The 19,114-nt window shown below is 34.8% G+C and overlaps 1 protein-coding gene across 1 annotated transcript; it reads right to left on the bottom strand.

The window, feature by feature from the left end:
- Nucleotides 1-5,426: 5,426 nt before the first annotated feature.
- Nucleotides 5,427-18,862, bottom strand: LOC108223052 (uncharacterized). The gene is made up of 14 exons (XM_017397104.2): nucleotides 18,579-18,862; nucleotides 16,451-16,763; nucleotides 16,185-16,331; nucleotides 16,011-16,099; nucleotides 15,811-15,903; nucleotides 12,502-12,619; nucleotides 9,568-9,632; nucleotides 9,251-9,425; nucleotides 8,413-8,589; nucleotides 8,268-8,315; nucleotides 7,555-7,701; nucleotides 7,346-7,428; nucleotides 6,600-6,712; nucleotides 5,427-5,805 (listed from the first exon to the last, which is right to left on the bottom strand). Exons 1-14 carry the CDS (start codon nucleotides 18,791-18,793, stop codon nucleotides 5,726-5,728), a joined length of 1,863 nt encoding a protein of 620 aa, XP_017252593.2. The 5' UTR covers nucleotides 18,794-18,862; the 3' UTR covers nucleotides 5,427-5,725.
- Between the last annotated feature and the right edge of the window lie 252 nt (nucleotides 18,863-19,114).

Raw genomic sequence — 19,114 nt, 5'->3', positions numbered from 1 at the left:
GCGAGCTGAGCAACTAATCATCTGGCATTGTGTAATGCAGCATAATTCTAATAAGCAGTGTTTCTTATGGTTTTATAAATTAGTCTCTGTATTAATTTATAAGTTGGTACGTGGAGGTTAAAATACTTTGCCGATTAACATTAAAGATCCTGATGTAATATTTACAAATTAAAATGCTTTAGACAATTTCTGCAGTTATTTTTATGAAAGAAAATAGACTAGCTGTAATTGTATTAGTGTATCACTGCATCTGCTCTATGTTGTGGGTGGTATGATGCATTAGTGGTCAAGTGCAAAGATGAAGATTTGGTCAAGTGTGAAGTTGTTGATGGAAGCGAGCTCAAATCAAGAAGACATCTAAATGTCCGTGGGAAAAGTGCTACATTGCAATCCATTACTGGTTAGCCCTTTACAGCCAAAATGACTTCTATATCTATGTGCATATTTTTCTTTTTAACTTTGGGTGATAGTTGTACATGATACTAACTTGTTCTACTGACGTTCATTGTAACAGGAAAAGACTGGGATGATATCAAGTTTGGAGTGGACAATAAAATTGACTTCTATGCAGTTTCTCTTGTTAAAGATGATGAGGTGATGCATGAATTGAAGGCCTACTTAAAAAGTAAATTTATTTTAGATATTATGAGCTCAAACTGTCATCATATACTGATGTATACTACTTAAGCTCTAATTATACCCATATTTTTTAATTTCTTTGATGGGTTGTGGTGTGGATATACATGTTATTCCAAAATTTAAAAGTGCAGATTCCATACCAAACTTGCAATCTATCATTGGCATAAGCCATAAGCCGTCCCCACACAATGTCCCCTTTTCTATGCATTGCTTTGGTTCTACCAATTTCTTGCGTGCCTGCACCTTTTGCTTGCATATTTCTTTCTTAAGGGAGTCTGCTTCTTTTTCTTTTTACAGTTGTGCAAAGGACTGAAGTTAATTGTTAGAAATTTGTTGTATCAAAATGTAGTACTGTCTATTCTCGGAGAAGATATGGGATCAGGATAATTTTTTTCCCGATCCGATTTAAAAGGATATCCGGTTAAACCGGAACCGGAACTGGAATGAAAATTTGGTGATCCGAAAAACCGGATATCCGGTGTATAATTCATAACCAGACCGGATATCCGGTTATGCTCACTCGTAATCATTGCAGCATCTGATGGGGTATATCATATTTTTATCTGTTTAAATTCGCCTTTGAGCTGTTAATTGGTTAAATTTGGGCCTTCGCTGGAAATCTGTGAATAATTTACTTATGTAATTCATCACCGGATTCAGAAAAGATATTCAAAATTATGTTGGATCCTTTGTGTTATATTTGCCCTAAATGTTAAGATCCCTAACATTATGCGCTAAAAGTAGTATTATGTTGCTCCTTGCAGGCCATGGTTGCTAGAGGAGATCTTGGTGCCGAGCTTCCAGTTGACGAGGTTCCTTCATTGCAGGTATAAATACAGTTGCTATTTTTAATGGCCAAAAGTGAGCATATAGAGTGGCCTATGTTGCTGATTTCATTCTATATACCGGAATTGACTTTTTAGTACCACATAAAGAGATTATTCGGTTGTGTCGTAGTATGGGAAAAGCTTTTATAGTGGCAACAAATATGTTAGAAAGCATGATTGTTCATCAACACCTACGCGAGCTGGGTATTAGGCATTGCAATAGCTGTTAAAGAGGGTTCTGATGCAGTTATTCTTTCTGGAGAAACCGCCCATGGGAAGTAAGTCATTTTGTATGAATCTTCGTGTTGCAAGTACATTATATTTTGTCAAATTGCTAGACCTGTTCATGCAAGTGGAGGCCAATACAATAGAAGACCAATATAATAAAAGCTGCCGTATTGTGTGACTAAATTTCTTCTATTTGTGATCTTTATCATACAAGGAATGTCTTATTTTTATAAATATGTCCTAATTATCTAGAGGATAGGTTTATTTGGAAGATAAGTAGATAACTAATTAGCTGTTGTTCTTGTTTATGTATTATTCATCTTATTGTCTTCTCTACTAAGAACTCTTACATCCATTTTTTAAAAGCTCCTGTAAGTCCTGGTCTATGAGTTTTTGCAAGTTTTTCAATTTTACCCACATATGTGAGTCAAGATAGAAAATAAGACTGAGAAGAATGCATAAATTATTCTTAGTTGTAATTCTCTTTATAATTGCAGCTCTCATATGTAGTTGTATTAGGTTTCCTGTAAGACTAGAAATATGTTTTATCAAATATTGGTGTGCGAGTTAATTTATAATGATAAACATAATGTGATGTCACCTATCCTTTATAGATATATTGCTCAATTCTCTTACAATCACTTGCATGCACTTTATCATGCCCTTCCAATGGACCACATTACTGGTTCCAAGCTTCACAACAAGCTCGAAGGAGAAATCAACTAGACCACTGTGCCCAAGCTAATTGATAAGATGACAAAAGAAGGGTTCGTTGAAGCTCAAAGCAATAAAAGACTTGGTATGAAAATTTAGCATTAAAATTACTTTCGGTGCATGAATCAGATTTGTTGGTCGATGTTTACATATTCCTTTTATTTCTGAGGCAAGCGTTGATCTATTCTGATTTGACTGAGAAAAAATTGCATGAGGTCAAGAAAAACTTGAACATTAATGAGATGGTGGAAGTTCTGTAGGCACATTATAAATGCAAGTTTCTTTAATTTTCCTGTAAACAGATTTTCAAATTATGTCGATAGGAGCTGGATGAGCCCTTAAGGAAGCTGAACCACTCAGAACTTCAGACAATTAGTACGTATTTGATCAAATAATTACTCTTCTAATTTGAAAAAAATGATTCAATACTTTAACTGTGTAATGGTAACCTGGAAGCAAACAGAGGAACTTGTCTACTTGTGATGGAGTTAGCTCCATTTGATCAGATCTAACTCGCATGATAGGCAAGTCTGATGCCTATCAGAACGGATCCGTCAAGAGTGACCATCCTGTTGTAAAGATGAAAGAGCATGGAATCCCCAAAAGCAGAGCTCAGGTTTGTCTGGTCAACAACTACCTTAAATTACAAAGTAAAAGATGTTTTGCTTTCTGATTTTCTATGTTTAGTGACCCAAAATCCTGTAATCCGACTTCTTTTAATCATGCAGCCAGCAGCTTCTAAATAGAGTTTTGCACAAGTAATAGAATTTGGCAGAACCAATGGAAATCGTGACAACTGCAGTTAGTTTGATGCAATCATGTGTAGCAAGTCGTCGTCTCAGAGCAAGCGATCCAGGAAAGTGCTGTAAGCTTCCAACCATGACTGTGTTTTTATATTTAGTTAATTGTCATCAGCCATCAAAGAGATTCAATGTTATAAGATTAATACTCCATGTATACACACCCAAAAATTATCATTTTATGATTTCAAATTTGTGCCTGTATATCCCCATTTTCGTTATTTATATGTATCTACCCTTAGGCATCACGATAAGAGCTTTCAGTGCAGAATGGGGAATAACAATAAATCACATATTTTTATTACATTAATTAATGACCAATCAACCTGATTTTATGGAACAAAAATAATCTTAAACGACTCTTTTGTAAAGACTTAATTTTCCTTTTTTTTTTGTGACAGGTCAAGAATCCTATCCTTTAGAGCACTAAGAATGAGAAGGCTCAAGTCGTCTGAAAAGAATCGGACTGTATGGCCTGATAATTTCCAGAGTTTCTTTCCACTTATTCATATTTCATGAGATGGAGAGACTCGTCTACTGCATATATCACTTGAATTAGCTTTCTTCCTTTCTTTGTTGAGCAGTATTTTTACGCAGTATACATTCTCTCTCATTTCATATGACAGTCCGTCTATTGAGCATTTTTGTGTCTCCTTGTAAAAATAAGTGATTCGTACCAAGCCCGTGCCTTGCACGAGCACTAATGCTAGTTTATTAGTTATTAGAGATACCGTATAAAATAAGGTAGTTACTTTTGTTTTATATAGTCACAAATACAAGCTACAATCAAGGTAGTAGTTATGATTATTTTTTCTATCTATCTTCGAACTATGCATTTGTTTAGCATTCTGTGTTCCTTGTTTGTGCACTTCGTATCACCATTTTCAAAGATCTTTGCCGTCATGTTGCACCTCCACTTGTCTGGTTTATGTTAGTTTTTAAAAATAACTGAACATAATTTACGTCGATGAATCTCCAAGTTGTTCACGACAGGGCGGACCCAGACATTTTCATTGTCTGGGCTAATTATATTAGTTGCACAGGGACATGTATTTTTCCTTATTTTTGGAATATGAACAAAAATTCACTCCAGCAGAGTCCTTACTTATTCCCTAAACGTTATAATCCATTTTTCATTGCTCATAAATAGATAATCATTAACCTATTCCTCATTTGGCTTTTATGGTTAAATATTTAACTCTCACTTTTGGACATTCTTTCCCATATTTTTCTTATTTTTCAGACTTTAAATTGTTTATTTTTTTTTTGAAAAAAAAGGAGATAATTCAATAAATAATGGCCATACGGCATCTACAAGAATGATCGAGTCGAACAAACATAGAAAAAATTAACATGCCTGTCTTTATACCCAAGATGAGACAAATAAGCGATGTTGAAATTGACGATGGTACATGTATAGATCCTTGCTCTGTGTTCACCATCTTTTCCAAAAACTCCGTTTGAGCTATCGACCACAAATGCAATTCCCGAAAGACTTTATCTATGAATCCAAACCACTCCCACAAAAGGAGAGAAAAATCACACACTCTCACCAGGGAGAGAAATCAAACTATAATCAAAACAAACTAAAACAATTAGATCTGCACCACGACGCTTAGGAGATAATCGATCCACTCACAAATCCAAAAAGGACTCTGGAAGCGAATAAGAACGAAAATCGAAAGTTTCGGTGATATAGATCTAAGAAAACTTTCCCCAAAGATGGAGATTTATTAAGAAATTCAATGAAAAAGCAAGAACAATCAAAAACTAGCAATCAAACGAAAAGATTTGGGGCTTTCCACCGGAAACCGATGGAAGCCCCGTCGGAGATGAAAAGAGGAGGCTACAGAGAAGAGAGAAAAAAAACTAGGGTTTTTCTTCACTCCGAAATTATTTTACATTGGAACTTACTTGGAACACGGGTACTGTTTGGGTTTGCTATTGCAAACACTTTTCAAATTTGCAAAAAGCTGTTACAGATCTCATTATCAAACTTTATCAAAAATGTTAATTTTTTTTTATTACAACTCAAAATAAGCAAATATCAAAAAAAAAATTTCAATATATGTTCTCTTTGTCGCTGTGGATATCCAACCGAGTCCCAGCGCCTATAAGGCTACTCAAGGTGATCATGGCATTTCCTAATGTCAGTCATCGTCAAAATACCAAAATATACAGAAACATAAAATGTAGAAAATGAGGAAAGCCTGACGAGATCAATATTTCTTCATAAGATGCCAAGTACAATAACGTTCCTCTTTTTTCGAAAATAACACAACTACAAGCTCTGTCTCCATTTCATGAGACAAATTCAGAGATACTTCGTTCACATACAAAAAGACTTCTCATGTTTATGCCTGCCTAAGCACGTGTACATGCGTGTGCTTGGACAATAATTGTATTCAAGCAGAATTTCATAGAAAACATTTTCAGATTCAAAACAATATCTCAACCAGCAGAATTTAAAGTTGATCTTGCTGATAGTACAAATAAAGTTCCCAATATACTAATAATCTAGAGGGTACCGGAGCCCCCGGGCTGGTTCTGCCCCTGATTGATATCTTCTACCTTGACACCCAACTTCACTGTTTCTTCTGCATCAACAGACAATGAAGAACATTACTTGATAGAATTCAAATTACTAGACCATTTCAATTCATACACTTTGCCCACTAGTACATGGAATTCAAATTACCAGACCAAAACAATTGTTCTAAATTAGAAAAGAAAAATTAACAATGTTTGCAACTTTACAGGTGCTTCTGTGAACAGCACATATTTTTCCCGCATCTATCAGGGGGAAAAGCGAGCTGCTAATTACCATAAATCAACTATTGATTTGCCACACTAGCTCGAGATTCAAGAGAGTGCAGTATGTGTGTGTGTGGTGGGTGGGTAACAATAACATCAATTTATCTAAAATCACTTAGCCCGTGGTCCTATACACTATGTGCACAACCATGCTTCTTTCCCAAAAACCCAAAATTATTTAAGATGAGAACATGCAGTTCTATGCTGGATAGTACCCACCGCAACCCCCCCCTCCTTTATCCTGGCTTGGAACATGCGGCAAGCCTAGCTTATCCAGGCACAACTTTTCTAAAAGCAAAACTCTCACTCCACTTCCACCTTAACCATAAGTTAAATATAACAACACAATTTTACGGATTACAAATCCTAGAATTCTGCGGTCCTAATTGTGTATGCCGAATAGCACCAATGAAACATGACCCTAGAGGTTTCACAGTGACAGTTAATATATTACATGCACATGCTGACAACTTTTATGGAAGCAGCTCTAAAGTGTTCCAAGTGATACCAGAGAAAATGCACCAAAGGAAACACAATTTCGTTACTGAATATGCAAATTGCATATTTCACTGCTTACTGTGGTATTTTGAAAGGTTCCTGATAAGTTCTTCAATTCCCTCCTTGTCCAAAGCATCCTTCAAGAAAGCTGCAGCTGCCACCACGTCCAGACTAACTTTCCCATCGCAATATCTGAGATCAAACAATGTCAAGTATTTAAAGGATCACAAAATAACATTTCAGCTTTAAAATCTCAACCAAATCTGACAGATAAAGAGAGAATTTTCTTTAGATCGTAACTCATAACAAGGAAAAAAATCTCGATTTCCATAAAGTCTGCAAATATTAGTAGAATATCACGTCTTTATATAGAATTAACACCGAAACTTAAACAGTTAAACTTAAATTTATTAAGGAAACTAGTTTATCAAGAAAACAAATCCTCTGTTATTTTATTTCCATAACCTAGAATACTTGGTATCACAAAAATATTTTGGCATCGTGAGTTTTTGTCATTATTTTCATCTTCTGTTTTTACCTCGTCAACTTTAATAGTCCAGGGAGTGTCACAAAATTTATGCCAGCAACACTGAATTTGACAACCATAACAAACACCGTGGGAAATTCTTATATGTATGGATCAATAGTAGTTATAATATGGGAGCTTTCCATTTACAACTTTGGAGCAGCTGCTCCAAAGTTTAGAAAGCTGCCTATGTTACTCAATTCGAAAGGTGGTTGATGGAGTATATAATGTGTATCGACTTTACTGAATCATTTCTCAATATTCGCATGGGAAGTGTTATATGAAAGCATTCGATATACCGCTCAAGAACTCGCCAGCGATAGCTAATTTTTGCAGCCATGCCATCTGTTTCTTTTCCGAGTTTTCGGAGCATACCATTAGCCTGCAAGTCAGCAAGTGACATCAGATGAGACGATCGATAATGAAAAGTGCATACATAACAAATGAAATACCAGTGCATCTTTAATTGAGTTGTTATTCAGCAAGGTGGGTGATTTAACATGCATACCCTATTTAGCAGTGCTGATGAAACATTATCACTAACATCTAATTCAACGTCTTTGCCACTTTCCTCTTGGGAAGCTCTATATGCCTTTATGGCTTCCCTTTCACCCTCTGGATCCTTGCTGCCCTGATAACTACTATAAAGATTCATCTAAAAAAATAAAGTCTCTTGTGAGCAGTAAATTAGGATGCGCCTCAGATTAGAACATCCACAAATAGGAGTTCTGGATGTAAATATAAGAAGATGCCACATATTTTAAAATGCTTTTGTCACAACATGGGTGATGATAAAAGATTATTCTGACAGGATTTTTGATTAATGACCTTGTGGAAGCTAGAGTTCAGTAGCCTGATCTTTTAATTCAGTGAATGCAAGAAACATTGGCATGCAATTACAAATATGAGTCCAACAATCATTAAACCACAAGAAAATTGTGGTTGGCTGTTAACAGCAGTTCCGCGCACAAACAAGAACAACCATTATTTTCACTCTCACATGTCCGAGAGACTTCAGTAAGAAAGTGTAAACCGAAAAGATCAATTGACTTGTGTAAGCAGCCATTTTACTTGTCTCTCACATCATAACAGTTTGCAGAATAATAAGAACAAATCCCTCACCAATTAAGCAATAAAGTGAAGCACAAAATATTTCAAAGCAGCCCATTTTGCAAAAAAAAAAAAATGACTCCTTATGCTCATTAATAATATTAGACATACCTCTTTATTGAATACCCTCAATAACTTGTCGCACTCCGTACTCACATTCTACATGTATCAGCAGGAAAATATTAATGACATTGCTGGATGAAAGTAATGAGATATTTATCATTTGAAAGCAGTCTTATGTAATATTCATGCTTACTACTATAGAAGTTAACACAGTAGTTGCATCGGTAATGAGTTCAAAGAGTTGCTCCTGTTTGTCCATGGCTCTTTCTCTAGCTTGTTCTGGTTTTGATACGTTCATCTCTTTCAGAGCCACATCACCTTGAATAGCATTAGATTGCTTCATTTCCGGTAGCTTTTTCTCTTCTTCTTCCTAAGGAAACAAAACATCAAACTGCTTCAGTTGGGATGATTAGTAGGGATCAACAATTATGTGCTTACACATTTTAAATTGTTTTTTTTCACTTATTACCATGGCCTGATATCCTCATTCAAATTTATCTGAGCCGTATTTACTTTGAAGGATAAAAATATGCCTAGTGAAAGCTGCCTCCTTGGGCCCCACATGATGTGGATAAACGGGAGGGTGAAAGAAGGGGAGAAAAAACAACGATATAAAATTCCATCTAATATGTAAGGTTTACGAGTCATCTCATATAGTCTCATAAAAAAGCAATGTAATATAAAGTATCAATCAATATGGATTCATAAAAAACAAAACTAATCCGTTCATAGAACAAAAAAAAAAAAAAAGAGCTTCAAGCCAATAAAGACTAAGAAAATCGGCTCAAGAAAAAATTTAATTATGAGCTCGAACCATATAGGTTCTGTTTCTCAAAGAAAATTCTTGATGCCTTAAAAATCTTACTAAACAAGATTTACCTATTGAATTGGTTAATTTTCTTTCGCTTGTTCCTCTAAAAACCATTGCCCTAGTATATGCTTGCACCATATAGTGGTGGTGACTGACTGAGAGGAGAAATCTAAAATATGCTATGAACCTAGAAACTAAAACAAAAGGAGAACAAACTAACCTTGATGACTTTCTCTTGCAATTTTAGAGCCGCAATTTTTCTTCTCTTGTCTATCCTAGGATCATTGCATGGTAAGTATACCACACCAACCATATAAATTAAATCACGCGGAAGTGAAGACAATGCAGCTACAATAGCTTCTTCAGGCTTTAGCTTTTTGGTCTCGGTGAAGAATCTGTATATGACAAAGGATGATTTCAAAACAAAATTAGGACAAAAGTAATAGCTAATATGTAAATTTAAAAAGATTATAATGGCACTGGTAAGTTTGGATCAAAACTTAAGAGCACAGATAACAAGATGATTGGTAAATATACCTGGAGATGATGAGAAGTGAAGATGGTACATCATGAATAAGTGATACATCCAACCATTCGCGAAGCTGCAAAAAGGAAGATATTTAAGTGAAGCATAATGCCCAAGCTTCTTGTAACTCTTACTTGTTAAAGGCTCTGCATAGTGCAATCTAGTATGCAGATTAAGGCCTTTTTTAGTTCCTTTCCATAGAAGTCTTGAATATGCTGTTAAATAAATTCTTTACCTAAAAAGATACATCTTAGAGGTAAGAAGATTTGTTTTTCTTGTTACAAACTCATTACTTTTAGTGTCACTAAAGAGAGTTTGAGAATTAAACGCATATATATATATATATATATATATATATATATATATATATCTTTAAATTAATAAATCAAATATAAACTAGCCAAACATAGCATGCACTAATACAAACACTAAACTTTAACGTAGTTATAAGTAATTTCACATAAAGAGCATAAAAATTAGTACACCAAATAATATATGCTCAAAGTACTAATTAACACCCACGCAACACAGCCCTGACTCCCAAGTATGGTCATGAGACCTAACCCTTTCCCTTCTGATTGCTATACCCCAAACCCCACTCCCTATTTGTGATGACTCTTAAACTTTACAAGATATGTGATATCCTAATCCGATGTCTGCAAAAACTCCTTTTAATATCATATACTCAGATATGTAGAAGGCCACCATGTCAAGTCTCGGTTGATTATCTATATCATTTGTGTTATGCCTCTCTACGTCACTCCCTCGACCAAAACTCTCCCCACCCCTCCCCATTGGTGTCGTCTATCAATAGTGGAAGTGGAAAAACAAACTTAAGTTTCTCTCTTATTAATAGACGTGGCTCCTAAGTTTATCAGAAAAGAACTTGCTTAGTTTAATAGCCAACATAATACGGCCACTTGTCTTCTGAGCACTCTTAGTTCTTCCATGTGCTACACTAATATAGGCTGTTCTAGGTCTATGAAACCACATGGTACACTTCACTAGGTTTCTCCAGGTCTATGACACCACATCTATGTCTTTCCTAGGCTCTCTATATTTCTCCATGAAGTCGATTGCGTAGATTGTCGACCTCGTGTCATTACACCAAATTGATTTGATGTCACGTATGTGTTTCCTGCAGCACTATGTTACCATCTCCCACAGTATACCATGTCACTAAGTAGCTTTCTACTGCTATAGCTTCTTGACATTTTTGTGCACCTCCTTTGTTCCCTTTGTTCTTACAGCGTCGCAACACTTCCCTTATGTTTCATTGCAAAGTAGTTCCACCGAAATCAAATTCAGGTTGGTCAGATTTTATATAACACTTCATGATTACTCTCTTTTTTCTTCTTTCATTTTTCAAGTTCAGTGAATAAAGCAAGTTTTAGAACAAATGAATAAAATTTTACATGATAGGTGCAACAAATAATATAATAATTGCCTATCTGCTAATATCGGTTCCACGCGATTTCATGTTTAAACATATGTCCACAAACCAGGAAGAACAAAATACTCCTAGACGATTTTATAACAAACAGAAGTACAACTGTCAATGAATACATGGATTAATTTACAAGGTTCCCTAGCCTGGTTGGTGATGCATCGGAAAAACTAGTATCCAAGAAATTTTTTCAATCAAGGTCTGAAACTTTGTCTACTAAATAACCTTGCCAGTATTACATCATAATTTGAAGGGTCGGAAACATATGTGTTAAATACGCACCAATGCTTAAAGGCATCCAAGAGCATAAGCGCCACGCACCATGATAAATTTGATGAACAATAATAACTATTATTTATTTTTAAAAAACCATGTTATAGTTAACGCAATTAACAAGAGTCGAGATGCATTCAGCAAAAAGAACGTGACTAGAGATATTACTTGTGTTTATAATAACAAAAGAGAAGGGACAACTAATACCTCTACAAACTAGGGGAAGGTTGGTTAAATTCTTAACAAAAACTAATCCTCTTCTACATCAAGGTTCGATCATCATCAAAATTTTCATTGGAATCCAAAACACCCTAAAGTATTTGTATATCCTTCTTCCTCATGAATTTCCTCCACATCAACTAGGTGCCTTTTGGATCATTATCCGGAAGAAGCGTGCTTCCTTGTTCTTTTTATTTATTTTTTTACCTCAATCTTTTCTGTTATGTTTCTATCTCAATTTTTGTTCAGCTCACCTTTTTTCTATGAGCCCGTTTGGCTGAGCTTATAGCTTATGACTTAACGTGACTTATCTCATAAGCTGGGAGTTTAAAATGTCTGTTTGGGTAATTTTGACTTATTAACGGCTTATGGATTATTAAAAAATATAATAATAAAAATAAAAATGTTCTATGAGTAACTTATGACTTAAGGGTAATTTTTATCAAAAAAAAGTTCAAAAAAATCAAGTCACTGAAAAAAGTACCTCAAACTAACTTTTGGCTTTAAGTCAGCTTCTGGCTTATTTCTGACTTTAAGCTGGCTTCTGACTCATTACACAAACAAACATTTTCCAGCTTAAAGCTGGGAACAGCTTTAAACCCGAGCCTAAAGCTGGGGAAAACAGGCTCTATATGTCATTAAGGTTTTCTTTCTATTGACCGGATTCATTCTGGGTCTTAAGACTTCTATAATCTAATTTAAAAAAGAGTGCAGATTTTATTATCTTTTCTAACAGGCAATTTTCAATTAAGTATGCTTATGAGTCTTAGAGTCACACATGCACTTGAAGCATGCAGTGAAGTGATGCTACGGTAATGCGAGTTGACCGTGCTTCGCGCTTTTAAACAAATATGTTCAGAACATTAACTGTTCTGGTATGAAATCCATAAAAAATAACTATCCAGTGAACACAAATAGGACAATGTTTTAAGTTTTAAAATATATGCTTCTTATTCGGATATTAGTTATTTGAAGACAAATAAAGTTTCCATATGTGCTCAAAAACCTGTTGCTGCATTTCTTCCGCCACATGGATTCCTCGCTCTCTACAAGCTTTATGAACTTCAGCTTCCGAGAGTGCCTCCACGCCTTTCGATTGGATCAATTTGTCATCATTTTTAATCCTGAATCCAGAAGATGTAATTAGCAATATAGAGATGTAAATATAGATATTTTTTCATTAGTTTTATTCGAGAACTTGGGTTTATTTCTCTTTTACATCAATGGGCTGTTGATAACTTAGACAAAATGTAGGGTGGAGAACGTCTGATAGATGAATTAATATTTTTTCTCCTAGATCAGATTCAAGTTAGTCCAGATCAGATTCAAGAATCCTGAGGTGTGTGTGCTCTTGTTGTTTGAAGAGTAACTTCTTCCATTTTTCTAGTGTCCTGATTGTACACCTAAAAATAATAGCCCCGTACATATTTATAGGTAGACTGGCAACAAATTGAGGATTGGTGCCCTCAACATTTCACATACCGAATCCCTGGTAGCATGTGGAGTGACTAGCATAATCCAGTTAGTGGCTATCACTTTGTTGCTCTATATAGAATGCATATCTTTGAAGCATTATCTTGTAAATTGATCAATTTCTATATTTTCCTCTTTTATTTTTGTCAAAGTAATGTATTCAAATGTTTCATGAACAACACAGTGCCTCATCATTTGCTAAAAGATACCTTTTCCCAGCAAGAAGTGCAACTATTAAGTTCTATTTCAGACCCCGAAATTCAGCGCCAGGAGTTCATAAAATTATGGACACTCAAGTTTAGCTCTGTTATCAGACTAGTATAACACGTAGAATGTGTCTTATCCCTCTGAAACCACAGGCTACAGTTCTAATTTTTTGTATCAAATTGAGATTTACCGCCTCTTGACATCTTAACTTTTCTCTATAAATATATATATTTGTTATACTACGTGGCACAATCTCAAAACGTAATAGAAATAGGTTAGTAAACATAATTCAACAAATTTGAAAAACTAAATTTTCTTAAAATTGTTTAGCCGTATTTCATGGCTCTAAATTCACCTTTTCATTAATTTCTTCGTCTATAAGAGTTTAAACTTAAATAAAAAGCTCAATGGGTTTAGATTTGGCGTGATGTGTTTTTCTGTGTGTTTTCATTAAATGCCTAGCATTATAAATCAGTTTTTCGTCTCCAGAAGTAGGAATACATCACAGGATTGATCCCAATAGCAATACATACATCAGCTGATGGATCCCAATGAAGGGTAGGGAGGTGAAAGAGAGTAAGGCGGAAAAGCATATGCTTCTGTTTTTGGAAGAAAGGAGACGGATGTGATTATGGTTCTGTTTTTATAAATATTTTTTCAATTGAGGACAGTTTAGTCTCTCTGCCTAAATTCTTAATAGGTACTATGACTTTTTACGTTTGACACAATATCCGAATTGTTACTTGCATGAAACCGCTACTTTTTTACTTGAGTTTGCTCCCACTTGGAAAGCTCACTTTTACAGCACTGGATCATAGCTAAGCTTCCTGACCTGGATTTAGATCATGTGAAGAATATATATATGAAATTCTACGTTCCTCCCATACTTAAAAGAAAACTAAGATTTATCTAGAAGTACACCTGAGAATTGTAAAAATAGTACTCAATCTAAGGGCTATCAGTTTTAATGTTTTAGTTGTTTTGATTGTATTCTTAAGCACAGTGATATTTTTTTTTTAAAAGTATTTTCCAGATATTGTTCCTTGGTTTTCTTAAATATGAAAGAGTTGGATATAGTTTATTGTTATACTTTTGCTTGGCAAATTGTATTTGAGGGTTATATAATCTTTTTATGAGTTCTGTAACTTTACATTTCTTTGTGTGTAATATGCAAAACACCAACAATTTCTGTTTGACTGTAATGTATACAGTACTTTGTAATATCATGTGCGTTTATTGCCTTGTGCATTTATTTGTAATATGCAAAACACTGGCATGTACTTATGATTTGTAATATGCCTTGTGCATGACTGGTAAAGTCAATATATTGATTGCACCCTTTTCCTTTAGACCTTCCTTAACCTAGGAAATTTATCTTCAGGAGGCATATGTTAAAGCATTAGGAAGGGGATTTTCTTGATCACCATTCAAATCCTTTACCATCCGGTCTGTAGCTACTAGCAAAGAAAGCATCTGCCTTTCTAAAAGTTCCAGTTTCGAGGTATTTAATCATCTCTGGACTTTCTTTAGGAATCAATACATCATTTGTATTTCTACTTATCACTATGCTGTCGTTGAATAATGTCTAGTACTCAAATTACATACAATGGTTGAAATTTAAGTTTTTAAAAGGTAATATTGTGGCTCCTAGGAGCTATGGTGGGTAACTAGATGTTGGTTTAATATTAAGAGGGATATTGCTTCCTAGGCTCCCAGTCCATCATTTGCAGCGTCTTTTTTTTTCTTGTTGCTTGTGTAAGATGTACACAGTACCTTTTAATGAAAGACATGAAACTGGGATGTTAATTTTAGTTTGTAAGTTAAATTATTTTGCATTATAGTTGTTAGTATTATGTATTATGTATAATGTATAATGTATCTTTTAGCCAAGTAAGAAGTTACTGAAAACTAAGAAACTAAATTTAATTATAATTACTATGGACATGTCAGACCAATCGCTGAGGACTTTAAATATAATTATTTAATTACTATATAAATATTTAACATACAATCAAAGTATTAGTACAAAAATAAGGAACTCATCTTATATGTCTGATTGATGAGAATTTAGAATGTTTTGTTGAATTTAGAATGTTTTGTTTTACTGTCGAAGCTTGTGCTTGGTGCAGAGTTAAGTGTCTACTTGTTATCGGCTAGGTCACACAGGTTTGAACCTTGAAAACAAATGCTTTATGCAAAATAAAATAAGGTTGCATATATCAGTTGTTCCCCTAAACCCTGGCACCCTGCTGCAGTGGCCGCCCTATGCATGGGGCATATGACTTTTTGTTAAGAATCTGAAAATGTTAAGTAATATGATGCAAATAATTTCACTCAATACTTATAAATTGTTTGAAGTACTAATAATTCTACAAATATGCTGTCACAATTCTGAAATAGTGGTCGGGTCTTTAGAGGATTCTGCCAACCACACGGGCGATTGGCAATTTGCACTCATGGAATTGGCTGGGTCTCATTATGCTGCCATTTTATAACATTTTAAGACAGGTCATTAAATTATCAGGCTAGATTTAAGCTCAGGCAACTCCATAAAGCTTCTAACTAGACAGAAGTTGCAACAGTCAGCTTTCATACAAGTCAAATGAGTTCTAATTATATGACAAACTTGACTTACGATTTCAATTGTTCCGAAAGTATAAAACGCATATATTCATCCGTTCCAAATGGTGTGATTCCCATCAACTTGCACATATTCTCCATGACAGGCCTGCAAAAAGAACAAAGGGTAATTGCAAATGCTTATCATGCAATAAAAGAGATGACAACATATCGAATTGCAAGAATAAGTTCAACTTAAATTTTTGTAGGTCACACCTGCTAATGTGATCCAAAGTATGTTCATCGGTGAACAACTTAGCAAAGCGGAGAATTTCCTCATTGGAGACAGGTCTACATACTCCAATCTGCAGAAGAATAAGAAAAAGGTTAGTAAATTATAAAACTAACATTTGAAGTTTATAAGGAATGACAATTAAAAGAAAGACTGACATCAACCCAAAATCTGATAAAGTCCTCAGCGAGTGGTCTGACATGTCCATTTGACGAGTTTTGAGCTACTTTGTCCATTTCAGTAGCCGTCTCCCGAAGAAATTTGGCATACTCCGTTCTTGCCTTCAGGTGCCTCATCACCCGTTCCTGAACAATAATAGTTAATAACTGAGGAAGAGGCTACCTATTGAATTTTTACACAGCTAAAGTATAAGATAAAAACAATCTGACTAGAAAGAAAATATTTATATATTATAGGGAGGAACCTGTCCAGTAATCTTGTCTTGAAAGCTTGGTGACAAGATGTTGGGGTAGAATCTGAGGATTAGGGGCAACAGAAACTGTATAGAAGGAACAGCAACGGACATAGATCCCGGAACAAGCCGGAATATATCAGCCGTGGCTCTCGTAAGTAGTTGCCTCTCCCTTCTAGACAAACATCTGCCTTGAGTAATCTTTACTATCAACCTATAAGTGATGGCGGCATCAGCACGTAATAGCTTTTCACCCAACTCATAGCGCACCATAATTGTGTAGAACACAATTTTGCACTGAGACCATTTGATGGCCCAATCATTACTGTTATAAAAAAAAGGAAAATATTCAGAATTCAAGAATGTAAAAAAACAAATGATCAGCAGGGCAAACTAAATAACAAAGAGTTCTTAGTTGGGCAGGCAGTATCAAAGTCCTTATGAATGATACAAATAGAAAATGAACAGTGTATTTAGACACCAGAGGCTTGGCTAGAAAGCGAGATACTAGACAGAAACTTAGAAAGAGTTGAATCGGATAAGAATCATCCAATTTCGAACAAATTAGAATTGAGAAAGAAGTACTAATAGTATTAGTTACTTGATTATATGTAGCAACTCAAACCCATAGATATGACATTTTGGCCTTGAGTGGTGCATATGAAATACTTTGGAAATACTCTGAAGTAGTAAATTTACTTATGCTTAGGTAGGATCCTGAGCATATTAACACAAACACAATCAATGTATGCACCACACAGATTATCCTTAAATACACCTAATCCGAAAATTTCTACAGACATACAATCCTAAATTCCTAATCACTTGTATTATCCTTAATTATTACATAAAATTAAACATTTTAAGACACCAATATTTGGTAAGTACGACTTTTGAGTTGTGTAATAAGCTGATGAAGATATTTATCAATGTAAGGAAACCAACACACAAGTAACATAAGTGATAAAAAAATGAAGATAAGACTGGTACATTTTTAGACAATAAAATTAAAGAAACAAACCCGGTCATAAGCATGACTGTGTTGAAAATGCGATATGGAATACTTTGGCAATACTTTTAAGTAGTAAATTTACTTATTCTTAGGTAGAATCCTGAGCATATTTCACAGACGTGCGCGCGCGCGCACACACACACATCAATGTATACAGAAGACAGATTATCCCCAAAATACTCCTAACTGGAAGTTTGCAGTGTTCATCAATATACTGGAAAGATTTTATAAGTAAATATTTGTGTGCGTACTGTGTAGCCTACCTCTTTACTAGGGAAACTAATCAATTTTCATGTTTCAGGAGTCCAGAGTATTTTGAAGACTTTATGAATAGATAAAAATCATGATATAACGTTTATCAATGATATTTCGCATATGAATTAATATATTACAGTGGATTTTGCTATTTGACCGACTCTAAAACATGAACCCCAAGTGTTGGAAGTGTTTGCAAGCTTGATTGATGTGTGGTATCCATTTGATGATAATATCCTAAACAAATTTCAGCTCAAGAGCGATTATAGAGGGTTGGAAACATGTGCGCTGACTTCTCCGGGTGACCTGACCTTTGGTAGAACTAACGGCAGAAATGTTGACAAAGTGTGTATCAATCATAATTCATCATTTCATCATTTCCTTGCAACTTGATGACACTAAGACATACATCACAGTTTACAATACAAAGAATATATAGGCATTACCATGTATGATAGACCATTAAGTACCTCTAACTTAACTATAGTTCTTGGCAACTTTTGCACTGCGTAACCAAGTGCTTCCACCATGTTTTTGTCCACAACCAATAAACTTTCTTGTCTTCAATAAAGTACATTTACCTACCTCTTCCGGAACTCTAATTCTAGTAGTATCGCTCTACATATAATTAACTAATCAACTGATTTGCTTGCACACTGTAATGCCATTAATAACTTTCGAACCAAATTTCTTTCATTAATTAATCAAATATAACAAAAGTGTGCGGAATATTTAATAAGTAGGAATTTTGAGTTGTGATAAGGTAATCAAGATAAATCAACATTGTAAGGAAACCAGAATGCATAAGTAAAAAAAAAAAAAAAACACCAAGAAAGTAGTAAATATGAAGACAAGAAAATGAAAGAAACAAACCTGGTCATATGTATGACAGTGTTGAAAGCGCGAGGAATAGCTACAAAAGGGTTACTGGAGCTAGAAGTCTGTTGTTGTGCAGTAGTAGTAGTATTTGCAGAAGAAGCATAATGACTTGTGTTTCTCGAATTCTTGGACACAAGTCCGGTGAAGCCAGCAGCACTACTTGTATATTTCAAGAAAAGCTTCCTTCTCAAAATTGCTCCGCAGGCCATTTTCACTTTTAGGTCAGCTCAGTCTCAAATGTTTGTGATGTTCCTCTACTTTACTTGAATATAAGTGGTGTGTAATAATCACTGTAGTATATAAAGCGGCTCTTTTACAGTTATATCCTCAGGAAAGTAGCCGTATTTACCACCCTTTGCCATGTGAATACTTGACTTATACGGATCCTGCACTTGCTGCTATGCTACTTTACTTTCTGTCTTCTGCTCTCTGAGGGAGTGTTTGGATTACAATATTTATTATTTACACGTGACAAATTATTTATAAATATAATATAATTTTTAATTTATATACTTGAATAAATATTTTCA

The sequence above is a fragment of the Daucus carota genome, chromosome 5 (assembly GCF_001625215.2).
Source record: "Daucus carota subsp. sativus chromosome 5, DH1 v3.0, whole genome shotgun sequence".
In the NCBI taxonomy this organism is placed as follows: Eukaryota; Viridiplantae; Streptophyta; class Magnoliopsida; order Apiales; family Apiaceae; genus Daucus; species Daucus carota.
The sequence above is the reverse complement of the archived record's forward strand: the minus strand, read 5'-3'. Positions and strand labels throughout refer to the sequence as shown.

Excerpts from the sequence above, each read along its gene's own strand:
- LOC108223052 (XM_017397104.2), bottom strand. The coding sequence starts at position 18,793 with ATGGCCTGCGGAGCAATTTTGAGAAGGAAGCTTTTCTTGAAATATACA. Across the intron at positions 15,904-16,010 it reads ACTTTGGATCACATTAGCAG|GCCTGTCATGGAGAATATGT; the intron begins GTGTGACCTACA and ends TTCTTTTTGCAG. Across the intron at positions 6,713-7,345 it reads CGCTGGCGAGTTCTTGAGCG|ATATTGCGATGGGAAAGTTA; the intron begins GTATATCGAATG and ends GTTTGATCTCAG.